The 17,678-nt window shown below is 33.9% G+C and overlaps 1 protein-coding gene across 7 annotated transcripts in view; it reads right to left on the bottom strand.

Annotated features, from left to right (window-relative positions):
* Window positions 1–400: 400 nt before the first annotated feature.
* AGFG1 (ArfGAP with FG repeats 1) overlaps window positions 401–17,678 on the bottom strand; it is a 77,658-nt gene continuing 60,380 nt past the window's right edge. For 2 of the 7 annotated variants that reach the window (XM_055573655.1, XM_055573653.1), the window contains 8 exons: window positions 15,964–16,173; window positions 14,710–14,890; window positions 12,033–12,112; window positions 11,723–11,815; window positions 6,266–6,313; window positions 4,257–4,415; window positions 3,292–3,383; window positions 401–2,414 (listed from right to left, as the gene is read on the bottom strand). In XM_055573655.1, the coding sequence (XP_055429630.1) occupies window positions 2,355–2,414; window positions 3,292–3,383; window positions 4,257–4,415; window positions 6,266–6,313; window positions 11,723–11,815; window positions 12,033–12,112; window positions 14,710–14,890; window positions 15,964–16,173 (923 nt within the window). In that variant the 3' untranslated portion in view covers window positions 401–2,354. Of the gene's footprint in view, window positions 2,415–3,291; window positions 3,384–4,256; window positions 4,416–6,265; window positions 6,314–10,696; window positions 11,645–11,682; window positions 11,816–12,032; window positions 12,113–14,709; window positions 14,891–15,963; window positions 16,174–17,284; window positions 17,357–17,678 lie in introns of those variants that run through there. The other 5 variants (XM_055573656.1, XM_055573654.1, XM_055573651.1 and 2 more) reach the window with 4 other exon arrangements.

Below are 17,678 nucleotides of genomic sequence, written 5' to 3'. Positions count from 1 at the left end.
AAAACCAGAAGCAAATCTGAATATGAAAGTCTGAGGATTCAAATCCACATTAAAGTTGGATCACTTCTTACACTAAGCATTTTGATTTTATAGCATTCAAAGTCAACAAGAGTATCCACTTAATTACAAACCTCAAGGTTTACCCAGAAAAAAATAGTCTTTAAAATTATTTTAATAACAACTGTTTAATTTACTTATTTCTTAGATGGAAAGCCTGGTAGGTTAACTGGGTAATGGCCTTCAATGGTATAGCATAACTTGGTACAAGAGTTATTGGGACCCAATACAATCTAAAACATAGGAATTCAAAGACATCTCTTAAGTATTCCCTCCATGAGGGGGCTGGAAGGTGACTCCAAAAATTTGGAGAGATTTCAAGTATACACCGACACACACCCAGACCTTTGCAGCATTCATTTAATTCTAAGAGAAGAGGCATACTGTTCAGAAAGCGGGCAGAGACTTCCCAGTCTGATCAAAGTAGTTCAGGCAACTATACATTCAGCTAGATATGCACTGGACAGCAATGCTTCAAGAAGTTTAAAACTCAACACAGATTTTAATATACTATGAAAACAACTCCTGTAGTCACCATTTGAAAAGGTATTCAGCACGAATAATGTCTGAGGAAACTGATGTTCACCTCTTTTAATACCAAAGCTTTAAAAACAATTTTAAGTATTGTAAGAAAACTTTTCAAATATGTATTACATATTTACATATGTAATTTCACCTTTTCTTGATGACACAGAGTCACAGTAATAGGCAATTTTCAGAAGATGGTGTATATAGTGATGCCCTCTAAACGGCTGGCTGTCCCTACACTAACTAGTCTTGGACAGTGTATGCTTGTCATACATTCTATCTCCTTCGTTTCAAGCCATAACTTCTGAACTGTTAATATGCCACGGTCTGGGAAATCTAATTATCAAAATTTCACATAAAAACATAAGCTCTAATGTATGGACTTTGTGACTTCTGTGGGCTGCTCAAAGGTATTAAAAAAAAAAAAAAAAACTATTACAAGTTTTTCAGTTGTGTTGTTTTGATGAGATTGCCAGATTATCACTGGATGAATCAGGCATTATATAAATATTTAATCAAGTTCACTTGAATATTAACATAAAGATATAACTAAACATTAGTATCGTTGCCTTTTTAAACAAAGTATTCTATAATTTTAAGGTAACACTGGGTTCCAGTTTCTTTCCCCTAGAAATGAACATAAACAAATGTCCTATTAATATCAGTTTGTCCAAAGAAAAAAAACTGAGGTGCAATCATGTCACAGTTAATGCATGTCTGCTTCCAATACATTCAAAGACAATATTTTTTTTTAAAAAATCAATAGTTAAAATAAGCCTTTTGCAGTCTGAGAATTCAAGATACTTAAAAAAATTTGTAAATACACATACATGCAAATTCTTCATATATACAAATTTTCACAAAATTAAGAAGTTGCAAAGAAATTAGAAGGGTTACAGTGAATCTAACAAGCTACATTAAATGCTTTACCACTGACATATTCCTAAACATAGCAGTCATAGTAGTTTTAATAAATTTTCTACATGGCCTTTTTATAAAATTTGCTTTTAGACATAAAAGTTAGTCACTAGAAGTCTTCTGAAACTCTAATTTAAGAATTCAAGATGTTCTCAATTCACTACTGATATTTAAGGCCACTTTGGTAAAGGCATTGCAGCAAGAACACAAAACAATAGCATATTTTCTAGTATTTATTTTTTTCACCTGCAAACTGTTGCAAAACATGATCAGCTTTATTATGCAGACAGGTATCCCTCTACATTTTTAAAGAATTTAGGCATGTATAAACAGAAGAGCTCTTCAGAAAGGAAAAATTCAAGAATGACTAAAACCTTCCAATTTTGACTTTGTAACTTTCCAGTAGCAATGGTTAAAGTGATTTTAGGTCATTCATTTCCCAATTTAAGACAGCACCTTAAAAGTGGCTGATCTATTTCCCCAGTAACATTTCTCACATAACAATGTGTTAAAGTTACAAATACTGATATGCACAAATAGCTAATTTCTAAGAAAAATATGTACAGTACTGCAGCATAATGAATGTGGTATCTGCAATAACTTAATATTAGCCAATTTTTAATATACATGATACCGCTACTTTTTTTTTTTTGCCAATTCACAGGTTAAAAGTTGTTACTGGAGCCCTCTGTTTCGCACATATTACCTGGTGTTTAATACACAATGCAGGCTTTTTAAAGACTTCTCTTGTGTTTAAAGCTAAGATCAGTGAAACAAGACAACAGTGCAAGAGGCGGAGAGATGTAATGTGACCATGTAAAAGTTCGTTCCAGTAAAGTGTCTATATAAGGCTATAAGAAAGGATTGGTTGATGAGCTTCCTGTTGGAAATTGTCCTGTTGGTGCACCAGTCTAAAGGAAAACATAAGACAAAATAAATAGACAGACAAGAGTGTGTGGGAAAATAAGAAAATAATAATATTTTTTAATTAATAGTATTTAGATTAAGTATTATTAAGTGAAATCGCTCAGTCATGTCTGACTCTTTGCAACCCCATGGACTGTAGCCTACCAGGCTCCTCCATCCATGGGATTTTCCAGGCAAGAGTAGTGGAGTGGGTGCCGTTTCCTTCTCCAATTTAGATTAGGGTTTTATAATTACTGGCAACCATATTATTTCATTCCTATTATTAAGGCAGGAGAAGGAGGCAACAAAGGATGGGATGGTTGGATGGCATCACCGACTCAATGGACAGGAGTCTGAGCAAACTCCGAGAGACCATGAAGGTCAGGAAGCCTGACACGCTGCAGTCAGTGGGGTCACAAAGAGTCAGAACACGACTTAGTGACTGAACAACAATTACTGTTCTTAGCAACATACTGTAACACAACTATAGGTTACCAGGCACTGTGTTGTGTCTTTTATATCCATTACTTCACATAATCCTGTTAACAGATTCCAAGAAGGGATTGGTCCTAAAAAATACATTTACAACACAAACCAAATGACTGCAGGATTCCTTTTTCACATTGGTCACTAAATCGGCAGCCTCTCATAAAGCAGAATTTTGATAAGAAAGCATACAAGTTTCATGTCTACAATAGTTTACTGTCAACGTTTTGCTTTCCAGCTGATCAATGTGTTTTCTTAAGTCAACAAAAGATTGTGCACAATGGCTGCCTCGATTCGTACAATCTTGCATCTGGGAGGAATCACATCCTGCTTTTCCCACTCTGAAAACAATGCAACGACTTACTTACAAAGTGCTTAAAACTGCATCTCACTTACCATAAAAGGATTACTAGACACTCCAGCAGCTCCAACTTGACCAAAAGGGGTTACCACTGGCTTTGTTTGTCCAAATGCTGCAAAACCTGCACCTTGTTTAAAAAAAAAAAAAAAAAAAAAAAAAACCAACAATTATAACCTATACCTCTGAGCGACAATCAAGGAGTTTCAGAAAAATCCCCACCAGAGCAACAATAATTAAAAAAATCAATGTTAACTTGTTGAGTCTCATGTTCTTCAAAGTAAGTTAAAAATTTCAGTGGCATGTCTTAAGAGCTTACATCGACTCCCCAGAAATGGTTAATTCCAGTCTGTCCCAGCTATGTAAGTTGCTGACAAAGGATTTAATCAAAAGATGAGTTTGTTGACTATTTAAGAGGGGATGTGATCCAAGGATTTCAAACTTCAGCAAATGAACGGCCAAAAAATAAACAAAATCCACCCAAAACAAACAAAAAAGACTACAACAACAAAAACAGAAACAAAAACCGAAAACTTTCTCTAGTGAAATCTTCCTAAAAAAAAGTAACAAACTCGAACTACAATACAGTTACCTTTGGTCTATGTCATCACCACCACCAACAAACAACAAAATATATACAATAAATGCAACAAAATCAACAATGCTCCAATGCAAAGCAAACACTCTAGGTCTATAAAGTTTCCTTTTAAAATCAAGAAGCATATTATAACACAGAACATACAAGAAAGATACTGGAGATCCTGAGAAAGAAGAGGTACTCTTTAGTTTCAGATTACTCCCAAATCTGTAATCTGGTAACAAAAACTTACTAAATCACTCAATTTTCTGAGGCCTAACTCACCAAAGGTTTCTATATCTGTGTAATAAACAATCAGTAGATAACACTAGAGCATTCTTTAGATAAATCTTTTTGTCCAAACATTCAAATTATGATAAAGGATACATGTGATGAACTTGGCACCAGCCAAATGTTAGCTCTTACCATTGGGCTGTTGAGAAAAAGCTGTCTGTTGAGGAAAAGCTGCTTGGGCTGGGAAGGCTGGCTGCTGGAAGCTGCCGCTAAAGCTGGTGGGAAGACTATAGGGAGCGGGAGTCCCGAAGCCCGCAGGCATGCTCATGGATGCAGTGCCAAAGGTCGCCGCTGGTGGGAGAAGGAAAGGCTGATCACTTACAAACAAAAAGGGAGGTTGTCTATATTCATACTCAGCAATGTAAAACAGACATCATTTACCTTAAAAATAGAAAGATGTGTTTTAAATCCCCAAACTCCAACAAACGTAATAGCAAGTTTTAGTGCCATACAGTTGAATGTAAGCTATAAAGCTATCATTTGAAATCATAAGTAAACCTCTCAAAGTAATTATATAAATTTGAGTCTAAATAGCAGTCTACTTTTAAAGTCCATCATCATGCAATTCACATGTATACTAGTATATACATTTTTAAATTTTGCTTTCTTATACATAGTAAAATAGTCAAACATTTATATCTAGTGAACTGTCTGCTATAATGTAGTATATGTATTCCTGGAAAAACCTCTGCAAAATAGTTCACTTAAAAATAAAACTTACAGGAGAAATAGGGTCTGCAGCAGGCCACTCAAAACCTATGCAGCTTTGTAACCATAGTCAAAAAATGGATGGGGGATAATCCTAATAAAAACATTAACACAATTAAACTATATAGACTCCCATTCCTTTTTTGAAAAGTTTAAATAAACGAAGATTTCTTTGCATAAGGGGTATAAGGAAGATAATATTAGGACCAATGAGTTATAGAAACTGGGGCAAAGTACACAAAAACTGAACAGAAAGTGAAATAGGCAATCTTAAAAGAGGCAAAGAATGTAGGGATTAATGACACTGTACCCAATAACTACCATAGCCTGTCATATCTAGTCACTATAACGTCATGGAATGAAGCACTCATTCACAGGTTGGGGAAATCTGTGTGTGAACTACAGCTATACACACACACACACACACACACACACACACACACACGGTATGCTGCCATCACCCCCCACTTACAATGAGTTATGAATTCACATTATTATATTACTCATATAAAAACACACATAGTAACAGAACAATATATTACTTTTTCCTAATGATTCAAAACAGAACCTTTCAACTATATGTTCTAGGAAAGAAGAGCCAACAATGTTGCTTTTAATACAGAACACTAGCAATTACATAGTAAAGCATTTTCAGCACTATGTTATCAAACAACATAATTCATTGCATTTTCTGATTCTAAGAAAAAAAAATTACCAACTTGAATGCTGACTTAAGGCACTGAAATTAATAGTACACGTGCTATATAGAATTATCTTTTATTAAAAAATTAAAAATCTCTTATGGATGTTGCTCAAAGTAATTCTCATAATCCTAATATTTGTAACAGTGCAATTCTCCTCAGTGAACCTAACTAGATTGTAAAATTTTAAATATTACTTTTTATTATTCATAAGAAAAAGGAAACTAAGCCACTGGGAAGCAAGTGAATTAAAGAATAATAAGCACACTGCAAGGGTAACAGAAGGGTTTTAGAACAGACAACAATACACTGACATAACTTTGACAGCTCACTTTTTAAGAAAGCAGTATAAAGCAAAAGTTGGCTACAGTTAAGCAAAGCCAAACTCCATGGAATAATGTGGTAAAATGGTTTGGTACACAGAAAAGGTGTGTCACTCAAAGTACTATGAATTCAAACTTAAGAAAAATAATCAAAAAAGCTATTAACATTCTAATGTGACCATGGAGGTAAGCAATATGCTTTTCAATATTAAAACATAAATTACCACAGAAGATTTTCATGTAACTTTAAATATAAGTTATTCCCAATGCCACACATCCATGCCCACTCCATTTTAAAACATGGAAAAAACTAAACTTCACATGCAGGGATCCAGAACACTAGCAGAAGCTTCCACAAGCAGGTAGACAAATTGCCACACAAACCTAGATATTAGCTGTGGCCACCTACCAAAATGAGCGTGAGGAAACACTTGAGAATGCATTGCTCCAGACAGGCCTTATGGAAAGCCATAAAGAGACCAATGTCAATTAACTTATGAGTAACTATTGTCAAAATAAATTTGTTCCATTAAAAAATTCTAAAATTAGAATACACTTACAAAGGAGATAGCATAAGAATACATAAAAACGCACCCAGAGTCTTTACTTCAACTATATTCATGATACTAGTATTTACAGTATTTGAAACAAAGAGATTAGAATAATACCAGAAAAACAAATATCAAACAAAGAAACATTTATGAAATACAACTTTTAAATAAATACTTTTTTTTCACGTGAAGATGCAACAATATACATAAAATGATTTTCTAGGCCTCAGCAGTTACTCCCAAAAATGCTATTCATAGAATCACCTAAAATGATCTAGTATCTACCTTTTAGCATTTAAAAAGTCAAATCTCAGAGAAAACACCTGAATAATGTTTGTTTTATTTTCAACTCCATACATTAACTAGAAACTAGTAAAGACAACTCAAGGGAACAAATTATTCAGGGAAAATCAGTCAGTGGACTCCATTAGAAAGGTGAGCAGCACTTTCAGTTTAAAATATGGTGGCTAAAAAGAGAGAGAAAAGAGAAATTCATCCCGTGCAGATCTTAACCTGCATGACTGAGGTCAGACAGGTTATACGTAAAGAAAGTACTCAACAGAAATCAAATTTAGGTTAAGTACTAGAACCACTGTTTGAACTACACCCAGTGGGACTGTTTCTAAAAATACATGTCCACACATTTTAAAGAAGCACACTTAACTAACTAAATTTGGGGGAAAACAACAACTGAGACATGAAAGTGGTTCTGAGTCTTGGTTTTGTTGTTTTCTAATTACAGGACACCACAACTTCTTTAAGCCTCAGTTTCCTCATTTGAAAACAAGGGATGGAGAGGCAGATACAGTAATACCTAACTTACAAAGCTGCTGTGATTAAAAGTACTACAGAGTAAATATTCAATGAATCTGTTCTTTTTTCTTGCTAACTTAAAAGATGCTGTTTATAGCTTCTTATAAATTCAACAAAAGGTTGACTGAGGTAGAAGGGTTCTGTGATAAACAAGCTTGGTCACTTTATGTTTATCTCCTTTCTTAGAGCATGTTACAATGCTCTGAGAAATCGTGCATTAATAATACTGGTTCAACTTTGTGTTATTAACTCAGCACTTCCCATACGCTTTTGGGCACAGAACCCCTTTCCACGAAGCACTGTGATAACATCACCTCAGGAGACATGTTCTACATAATACACTTTGGCAAAACCTGACTTTTAGTCAACAGTGATTGTTAACTAGTATTAATTGCAATACTCAATCTGTAACACTGATGCCTAGTCCTGGGATGCTATCAAAATATTTTAGACTTGTTTCTAATAAGCTTTTTGAGATATAATTCATATATCATACAATTTGTCAACTTAAAGGGTAAAATTCAGTGTTTTGTTTTTAAAAAACACATTCACCAGGTGTACAACCATCATCACAATTTAATATTAGAACATTTTCACACACCCCTCACTAAAAGAAATTCCACACCTATCAGCTCTCCACCCCATCTCCTTTCTGTCTCTATAGGTTTGTCCATTATTCTGGACAGGTTATAAACAGAATCACACATTATATGACATTTTGTGACTAGCATCCTTTATTTTCCCTGCTGTTTTCTAGATTCATCAATGCTGTACCATGTATCAGTACATATCATTACTTTTCACTTATTATCAAAAAAACTCCACTGTACAGCTATACACATTTGCTTTATCCATTCATCAGTGGATGTTCACCTGGGATGTTTCCGTGTTCAGGTGTGTCCAACTCTTTTGAGACCCCATGAACTGGAGCCTGCTAGGCTTCTCTGTCCATGGGACTTCTCAGACAAGAATACTGGAGAGGGTTGCCACTTCCAACTCCAGGGGATCTTCCTGACCCAGGGATCAAATCCTCGTCTCCTGCACTGCAGGTGGATTACCACTGAGCCACCTCAGTTGAGCCAAGACCATTTCCACCTTTGACTACTAGGAATAATGCTGCTGTAAATACTTGTATACAAGTTCTTGTGTGGACATATATTTTATTTACTTTCCTATAAGTGAAATGAGTAGAACCAGTGGAAATAGTGCTGATTTAGAAGCACTCTGGGACTAATACTGCTGCTAAGTCACTTCAGTCGTGTCCGACTCTATGTGACCCCATAGACAGCAGCCCACCAGGCTCCCATGTCCCTGGGATTCTCCAGGCAAGAACACTGGAGTGGGTTGCCATTTCCTTCTCCAATGCATGAAAGTGAAAAGTGAAAGTGAAGTCGCTCAGTCGTGTCCGACTCTTAGCAACCGCATAGACTGCAGCCCACCAGGCTCCTCCATCCATGGGATTTTCCAGGCAAGAGTACTGGAGTGGGGTGCCATTGACTAATCAACACTAGTCATTGGTTAATCAGGCAAATCCATCTAATTGGCCTCCACCTAATTAATAAAATGGTGATGCTTGGCTAGATGCTACCATGGTTCTTTTGGTTCTACATTTCTACAAGTTTATTTCTTGGGGCGGGGGGTGGTAAATGGGACACTTTTAAAATCATTCATTCATTCAATGAATATCAGAAAATAAAGGGTACTCATTCAGGGGCAAAGGAGAGATTTAAGAGTTTTAAGAGAATGTCCTAATAACTGAAAACTATAAAATTATATTAACTTTATTAATTAAAGGGTTCAAAGGCTCTAGAAAAATAGAATGCTAAATATTATAGAATCCTAAAAAGAAAAAAGTCTTAGGCCACATTGGCCAGTCTTCTGAAGGTTTCTATATACTGTGGTAAAAGAAGGCCCAAAAGCTATTAAATGCAGGAAAAAAAATTATTATTAAGATGTGCATTTTAAGAATGAAATGTATCAGCAAAACTTTCTAAATAGTTTGCATAGAACTATTATTTAATACCTCTTTCAAAAGCTACCTCAAATGGAATTTAACAATATTAATATATGAGAACAACAAAACATATTTCCTAAAGAACTAATATTAAGTTTGATGATATAAAACACTGAAAGTACTTAAGCATAGTGTATTTGTCAAAGTGTTGCTTATATTTCAGCTTCAACAGAAACATATTACATAGTTAACACTTACTTTGACTCAGTCAATTCAATAAGATGACCAATGTGATAAAATGGTTTACAACAGAAAAGATATTTTACCTTGAAATAAAAATTTGTGGACATACTAGATTCACCTTTCAATAAATTTTGCTTAGACTAATATTAAAACTACTTTATATTATCTGAACAAGCTTTTTGAGATATAATTTGTACACTTTACATTATTTCACATCTTATATAGAACCTTAACTTTAAGGACTTTTGTACTCTAAATAACAGTGGGGGTGGGGGTGATAATCCTTAACTCTAATAAACAGAACCAGTCTGGAGGTACAATCACAAAAGAAAAATAACAGGAATGATTTACCAAGTATATGGGCTTCCCAAGTGGCACTAGTGGTAAAGAACCTGCCTGCCAATGCAAGAGATGTAAGAAACGCAGCTTCAATTCCTGGGTTGGGAAGATCCCTTGGAAGAGGCCATGACAACTATAGTATTCTCGCCTGGAGAATTCCATTGACAGAGGAGCCTGGCAGGCTACAGTCCATAGGGTCAAACAGAGTCAGACACAATTGAGTGACTAAACACACACACACCCCCCAACTATATACAATAACGCAAAGACGATGCAAGGTGATCTGCCATCATCTAATTCTCACAATATCATTGACAGAGAATACTGTTCACATTCTACAGAAAAAGACAATGAAGTTCAGAGGAGTTAGATCAGCATGATCAAGGTATAATATGTTTCCATCCTTCAGTTGTCAAATGGGGTTATAATAGCTATAAACATCTCAACAGTTATTATTATTACTGCAAATAATGTATTTTCCTATCACTTTTTCTCCATTCATTAAAAAAATAATATACAGAAAGCATTTTTAGGATTACCTAGTAAGTAAATACTAAACCAGGATTTGAACACAAATCTGGCTCTATCCAAAACATATGCACTTAACTTCCCTGAGCCTCAGTCATCTCAGCTGTAAGAGAGATTAAAACATCTGATGAGAGTTAAGAGGACTAAATGAGACAATGTACAAAATACCATGTCATGAGACATTTTAAAAATTCATTCCATAAAGTCAAAATAATATGCTCAGAAACAGAAATATTATATACATCAGTGACGAATAGTATATTTTGTCCAAAACACAACAGAAATCTGAAATAATCACTGATTATGTTTAAGCATAGTGTATTTATATGTATTTGAATGAAAATAAGTCATTAAAAATTATATGCAAAATTCAAATACTTATATAACATATATTCTGTGAGATAGCAACAGATTATGAATGAAGACATTATATGAAAATGGAAGTTATGGTTCAAACTTCCAATATTACAGTTCTCAACCTTGCCAATGACAAAAAGATGTGCTAGTAATTAGTAATTCTTAATGGTGCAAATTTATTGTGATGTAAAGCACCTTACTCTCTCAAAATATCACGTCAACATATGCTATAAGTCAACTTTAAGGCTTTAGTTCTAAAGTTATCTAAATCTAAAAACTGACAAATTCAGCTTAATGGGTACTAGGTCATACCACATGCACCTGCCAACATTCCAAGGTACTGGCAAATATCTCTGGTGTTCAGGGTAATAAGACAAAACTCACAGAGGCAAAATATAAGAAATACGTGGCTAGCTTACAATATGAATCAAATAGAAAAAAGAGGGGGAAGGATAAACAGGATTTTTTTAAAAAATTATAAAAAGAGAAAATATTCAAATTATTATATCCCAAATTAAACCAGTTTCAACAACCCCCCCAAAAATGTTAACAACCCTAAAAGAGATACACAGTGGAAAAATACCTCATTATCAAGATCTCATGTATCAATAATAAAATCCATCCATTCCTTGCAATCCCAAGCAAAGGAAAAAAAACTGACACATTTTTTCAATTGAGTTATAATCAATAATTGTGAAACCTGGTCAACAAATAAGTCAGAATTATAATGTTCAAGTACCACCTCTGTCATGAACCGGCAGTGTGGAGTCAAGGCTTTAACTCTCATCTCTATGCTTGATTCCACACCTAAAAAGTGAAATCTTTCAGTGGTGGGTGCTAGGTAACTTCCATGGTCCATTTTCAACTATTAGGTTCTAGGATTCTATAAACTTTCAGCTAGCATATGTTTTCATAGACGAAACTAATCCACTTCACAGTCACTTCAGTAAGAAAGGAACCTTATTTTCTAATGTTCTTCACATAGTGTCTTTGTGGTATATACCTTTCCCAAAGTTCACATAGTGTCTTTGTGGTATATACCTTTCCCAAAGTTTACTGTTCTGTAATTTACATTTCTTACCTGTTGCTCCTCTGGCATTGGTCTGAAATGGATTTGTAGAAGATGCCACAGAAGGACCAGCAGCAGCAACAAATGGATTTGTGGAAGGTGTAGCTTTAAAAAATTATAAGATACACTATAAAATCCTAATGCATTTGTATTCAATTACTTAAAGTATTTGTTCATATATTTATGAAGATAGAAAATTAGAGCTTTCTGATAATAAACTGGTGCTTTGATCATCTTCTGGTATCCCTAACAAAATGCAATACAATATATACATATATTTGGACTCCATATAAAAACCAATACGTACACCAGAAACACATACCTCCAAATGGAGCAGGCACACTTGAAGACGCAGGCTGTGTCTGTGCAGAAGCACCCACTGGCACTGTTCCAAAAACATTACTGAAAACAAGTATTGAAAGAATTCATATTTTGAGAGGGGAAAAGAGCAAAGGTAATCTAACAACAGGGTTGCCATAAAATATGGAAAAAATAATATTGAACATATCATGTATCACATCAGCTCTCACCCTTTTTGTTTTGTTTTGTTTTGTTTATTCAGCTCTCAAACTTCTAAGTCTTAGAATTCATTTACATTCTAAAAAAAGAGAACCCCAAAGAGCTTCAAGATGCTATAACTACCAATATATAGTACACCAATTAAAACAGAAATTTAAGAATTTTTAATTCATTTGAAAATAACAATAAAGCCATTCATATCTGATACTTTTACACATCTCTTTAATGGCTGGCTTAATACATGATCAATCTGTTGTGATATGTTGTTTAGCTTGGTGCATATGAAGAAAAAACTGGCCTCACATGGCATCACAGTTGAACAAAACAGGAGAATTTTAACACCTTTTCCAGATAACTATGTATATTTTGCTTGATATCATTCCAAAACAACAGTTACAGTTTCCTAAAGGTTAGCTGCAATATGGTCCAACTCTCATATCTGCACAGAGGAGAAGGGAAGGACAGAGGATGAGATGGTTGGATAGCATCATCAACACAATGGACATGAGTCTGAGCAAACTCCTGGAGACAGGTGAAGGACACGGAAGCCTGGCATGCTGCAGTTCACGCAGTTTCAAAGTTGGACATAATTTCGCGACTTGACAACAGCTGTGATATGGAATCTGAAACCCTATCAATGAACCTTGATGTACTCTCTTAAAGTAACATCCAGTAGTCTATCTTACACTTTAAATGAATCTTTTACTACTTTTGTATCATTTGGAAAATACTTGATGCCAATCTTCAAAATGTCAATATATTTCCTTATGCAAAATAAAAAAACAACAACCATTAATATCACCATCCATCTCATTAGAAAAGCAATAGGAAGATTAATATTAAGCTCATGGTGGCTAATAAATTTTCCAAAATTCTACTTAGTTGCTTGAGAGTGTGTATTTTAGCCATTGTTTTCCCTAAATTGACAGACTTAAAATTTTATTTTTGAAAAAATGTCTAACAAATATCCAAATCTGAATAACCACGGTTTGTTTAGCAATCATACTTTCAAGAAAAAAATGGTGTTCCATAAAACAAGTAGCTGGTTCATTCCACAACTCAAAAAACCACACAAGTTGATTTTCCTCAAGACAGCTTTATACTTCAGTATACGGCAGAACTACTCAATGCACACCCTACTTCAATACACAGAAAATTAAGACATGTTTAAGGGTCTAGACTTAATAAATCAAATTCCTTTACACTGCTTCATCAAGCTTATTCATAATAAAAACTGAATCAAAAATATTCCTAATTAAAACTGAATGTGTGGTAGCAAGGAATGACTATTAGATGACTGCTTGTACAGCTTGGCACTGGAGCCATAATTCAATGCTAAGTCACCATCAAGTCTTACCTATTAAGAGTTTCTATACCATCAATACAAATGTCAATTAATGAAAACACAAACAACCACTCAGAATTATTCTGAATTTAGTTTTAACCTCACAGACCTTTGGAATGGGTCTTAGCTACTTCAAATATTCCATGTGTTATACTCTGGGGACCACTGATGATTATAATGTAATACCAATAAACCATTTCATTACATATACCTGTGTTTCCAGACTTTATGGCCACCTTGCTATAGTTCACTATTTTATATGTCTAATGTAGTCAATATTAGTAAAGCAGAAATACTCTGAATTTTATTCTTTGGATTCAATTTTTCCCATCTGCCACACAGAAAATTTGTTCCTGGAGAATAAGCTCAACTAACTAGTGTTGCAATCCTATCATTTTTTTCTGGAAAAGGTGCTAAAAGGAAAAAAAAAGTTACTCGGATAAAAGAGACAATCTATAGGAATGGAAAATCAAGGGTAAGACATTGTACAGATAAGTTACCTATACTTCTGGGTCTGCTTCCTTGACCCAAAAAGAAGTCAAAAAACTAGAGTTTTTAAAGATCAAATGTTTTTAAAATGTGGTAGACTCTCTTCTGCCAAGAATTCCTTACACCAGACATATACAAACACTGTAACAGATATATCTATTTATAAATACCAGTAGGAAAGAAAAGATATAGGACTAATTTTGGGTTCTGGTGCAAATCTTTCTAAAACTTGACTTACAACTCAGGCTACAACATGTTACTTTCAGTGTTTAATCTTCATGACTAAGAACTGTACCTTAAAAGTAAGTAATTCTATAAATGGATTCTCTGAGTATAATTAAATTTGTATTTAACAATTTAACACATCCATTTCAAGATGTGTATATACTCTAAATTACATTTCAGCATTCAAGGAGAAAAGGTACTTTTGATTAAATAAAAAATATAAAACGATGGTAAATCCCCTATGGTAATTACTCAATAAGTATATTTTAATTAAAAAATGTAAACTTGTAACTTTCTTCAAACTTAGGAAAATATTCAAGAATCTTTTAGATTAAGCCCCAAATAGTGATTACTTAACAACACTATTATTCAAAGTTGAAAAAAAGTTTCAAATACAAAACACAAGACAATGACAAGCTACCTGCTAGCATTACTTGTGGAAGTATATGCGTTACTGGAGGTGGCAGCAGAGCTGAAAACACTGTCCAGTTCTGCCAGGGCTGCATACTTGTCTGAAGATGCACTTGACTGACTGGGAACTGAAACCACAGAACCAACAGGAGCTTTACCTGTGGTCCCAAACCCACTACCCTGATCACCACCTATGAACAAACAAAAACAAATTAAATCAAAGACTTTAACTTACGCTTATCCTTTCAACTTACCAACAGCATTTGCCATGTGTGAATTTAAAACTGATTTGGAGCTTAGCAAATAAATGGACATGATTCTAGAGTCTTACCTAATAAATAAATACTCCAAAAAATACTGGATAAGTTTAGTGCTATACATTCCACTCTGTAAAAAATAAAATACTCTGTCTGAAATAAAAACTAAGACCCAGTACCAATGACATGTCTAGGTTATATTAAGGAAATTCTCAAAGTGCTACATTAAATCTGCAAGATGGGGACAACTCAATCAAGCACACATATACACTCGTCTAATGCTGGACCTATGTGAACTCAATCTATTAACAGTATCATCTTCCCAGGGTTGTTTACAAAAAAATTAAGAGATAGTAATAAGATAAGTAAGAGTAATAAGTAATAAGTAACACTTACTATGCGCCAGACGCTGTTCTAAATACCTCTCATGCAGTAACACATACGACACAACTTTTTAAGTCGAAAGCTATTTCTATTACTCTTGGAGGGGAGATAAGAAATCATGCTCAGAGATCAGGATGCAGAATCCAGTCTGAAAGCAGACCCAGCTGTTCTTCTTACTACACTATGCACTTTGAGAGGCAAAAATACTAGCCTTACGACCATAACTGGGTATAAAAATACACTGCAAATACGCTTTATTTCTTTTTAAATAAATACTAAAATAGTCATAGAAAATAGTTCAAAATTAAACATCATAGAAACCACCAAATAATCCTCTAGTCATCTCTTGGCCCTTTTGGCCTTTAGAACAATAAAGCATGCTAAGACAAAATTAAATTTTTGTCAATTATTTTCTTTCAAATCTAGAAGTTTACAAGCTAGTTTTTAGGCTTTCTACCATGAGGTTATTTCAGATCCAAAATGTGCTAAATAGTCACGAACATTTAACGTAGATAAAACCTATACACAACGAAGAAAAGCATCCTCATAATTTAATAAATACAACCAAATGTAGAAGACTGCTTAATACACAAATTTGTATTCTTTTCTTTAAAGCTTGATACCTTGCCCAGCACTGAAGATATTGTCTAAATTAGCAAGTGCCGCATATTTGTCTGTAGTCTGTAGACCAGCTTTGTTCGCTGAAACTTTACTAACAGCTGAAGCTGTTTGATGACTCTGGGAAGTATTGAAGGTTCCAAAATCAGCACTGGAGGATTTGGGGAAGTTATCAAAATGAGCAAAATTAGCATTTACTGATCCAGCACTTCCACCTGTAATAGAATAGACAGAAAACTTGAAACTGCTAGACTTTCCCAATATCCTTTGATAGATTATATGATCATTTCTTCCTAAACTAAGTTTCCTATAAGCAATCCTAAAATCTTAAAAGTAAAAACTGGCAAATGGCATTCAACTTGAATCATCTACACATGACTATTCACAATCGGCAAAACTAGATTTGCAAAGGTCCTGACAACATACAGGGCAACAAGTTCCTATGTGTAATTGTGTAATTACCTATCCTGGAAAGAACACAATAATTCACAGGAGAGTCTCCATGCTACTCAGTTTTATTGTACTTGAAGAGCTACTCCTCAATTCCACATAATAATTTAATGTACACACAACACTACAAATTAAATTACAAGTAAAATTATGCTAACATATATTTCAAGGAAAAAATAAGAGCACATAATTATAAATAATATAAATATTACATCAATTTTATCATACTAAGATTTTAAAGACTGTTCTATATTCTAGAATCTTCCCTAACATACTACCAAAATATTAAAAAAACAGTATATATTCATTCTATGCTTCTGATGCTATACTTTTGATGTTTGTTCTTTATACCTACACATTAGTTTCAGCAATCAAGATATTAGATATAGATACATGTATTGCAGTTATAGATTAAACTGAGAGCAACACGCACTTAAAGGTATTTCAGAAACAGAAAGAGTACACCTTATTAAAAAAAAAAGCAACAACACTTTCCATCAATCAGTTGTTTATACATTCTAAAACAAATACATGTCTTACAGAAATTAAATTCTATTTGTTTTTGATTAAAACTAAATAATGTCTGTATTTAAAAGACTGTGATCTGTTAAAAGGAACTGGTGAACAAAGCACATACTAAGTTTTTAAAATCTGTATGAAGAAAGTTACTTCAAATTAATAAAAACAATTATTAAAGCAACTGTTACTGTACACTAGTGTGTTCTCCGAGTTTAGCAATAGTGAGGAGAGTAAAAGTGCGAATTTATGGAGAATTATCATGAAAAGATGGTTAAAATGCTATAACTGAAAAACCTATAAAATATACCATTAAACATACAAATTAGTAAAAGATGCCTACTTGACAACAGAACTTACTGTTGGAAGCCTGGAGAGGAAAAGCTGAAGTAAATTCACCAAAACTGCAGCTAGATGAAAGCATTCTAAATGCTGGACAGCCAGAAATTATGTAAATGATGAAATTTAAAGAAAGAAAAAGAAAGTTGAAAGAAAAGGCTTTAAGACAATACAGAGTTAAAAGTTGAAAGAAAAGCAATCAGCCAAAGATCTAAACAAAGGTTCAATGAGTTTCTGAAAATAATACAGTTTATGGGTAAGTATTCAATGTTTAAAGACCAATTCCTGCACAGAAAACTATTTGAAGTTTACCAAAGTGATTATTAAATAATCTACTCAACCAATTATTTTCTGAAGCTTGTTGCCCTGAAAATTACTTACATTTTTAGTTCTATGGAAGTAAATTAACTAGCTT

The sequence above is a fragment of the Bubalus kerabau genome, chromosome 3, assembly GCF_029407905.1.
Source record: "Bubalus kerabau isolate K-KA32 ecotype Philippines breed swamp buffalo chromosome 3, PCC_UOA_SB_1v2, whole genome shotgun sequence".
NCBI lineage: Eukaryota > Metazoa > Chordata > Mammalia > Artiodactyla > Bovidae > Bubalus > Bubalus kerabau.
This window is presented reverse-complemented; position numbering and strand designations above follow the sequence as displayed.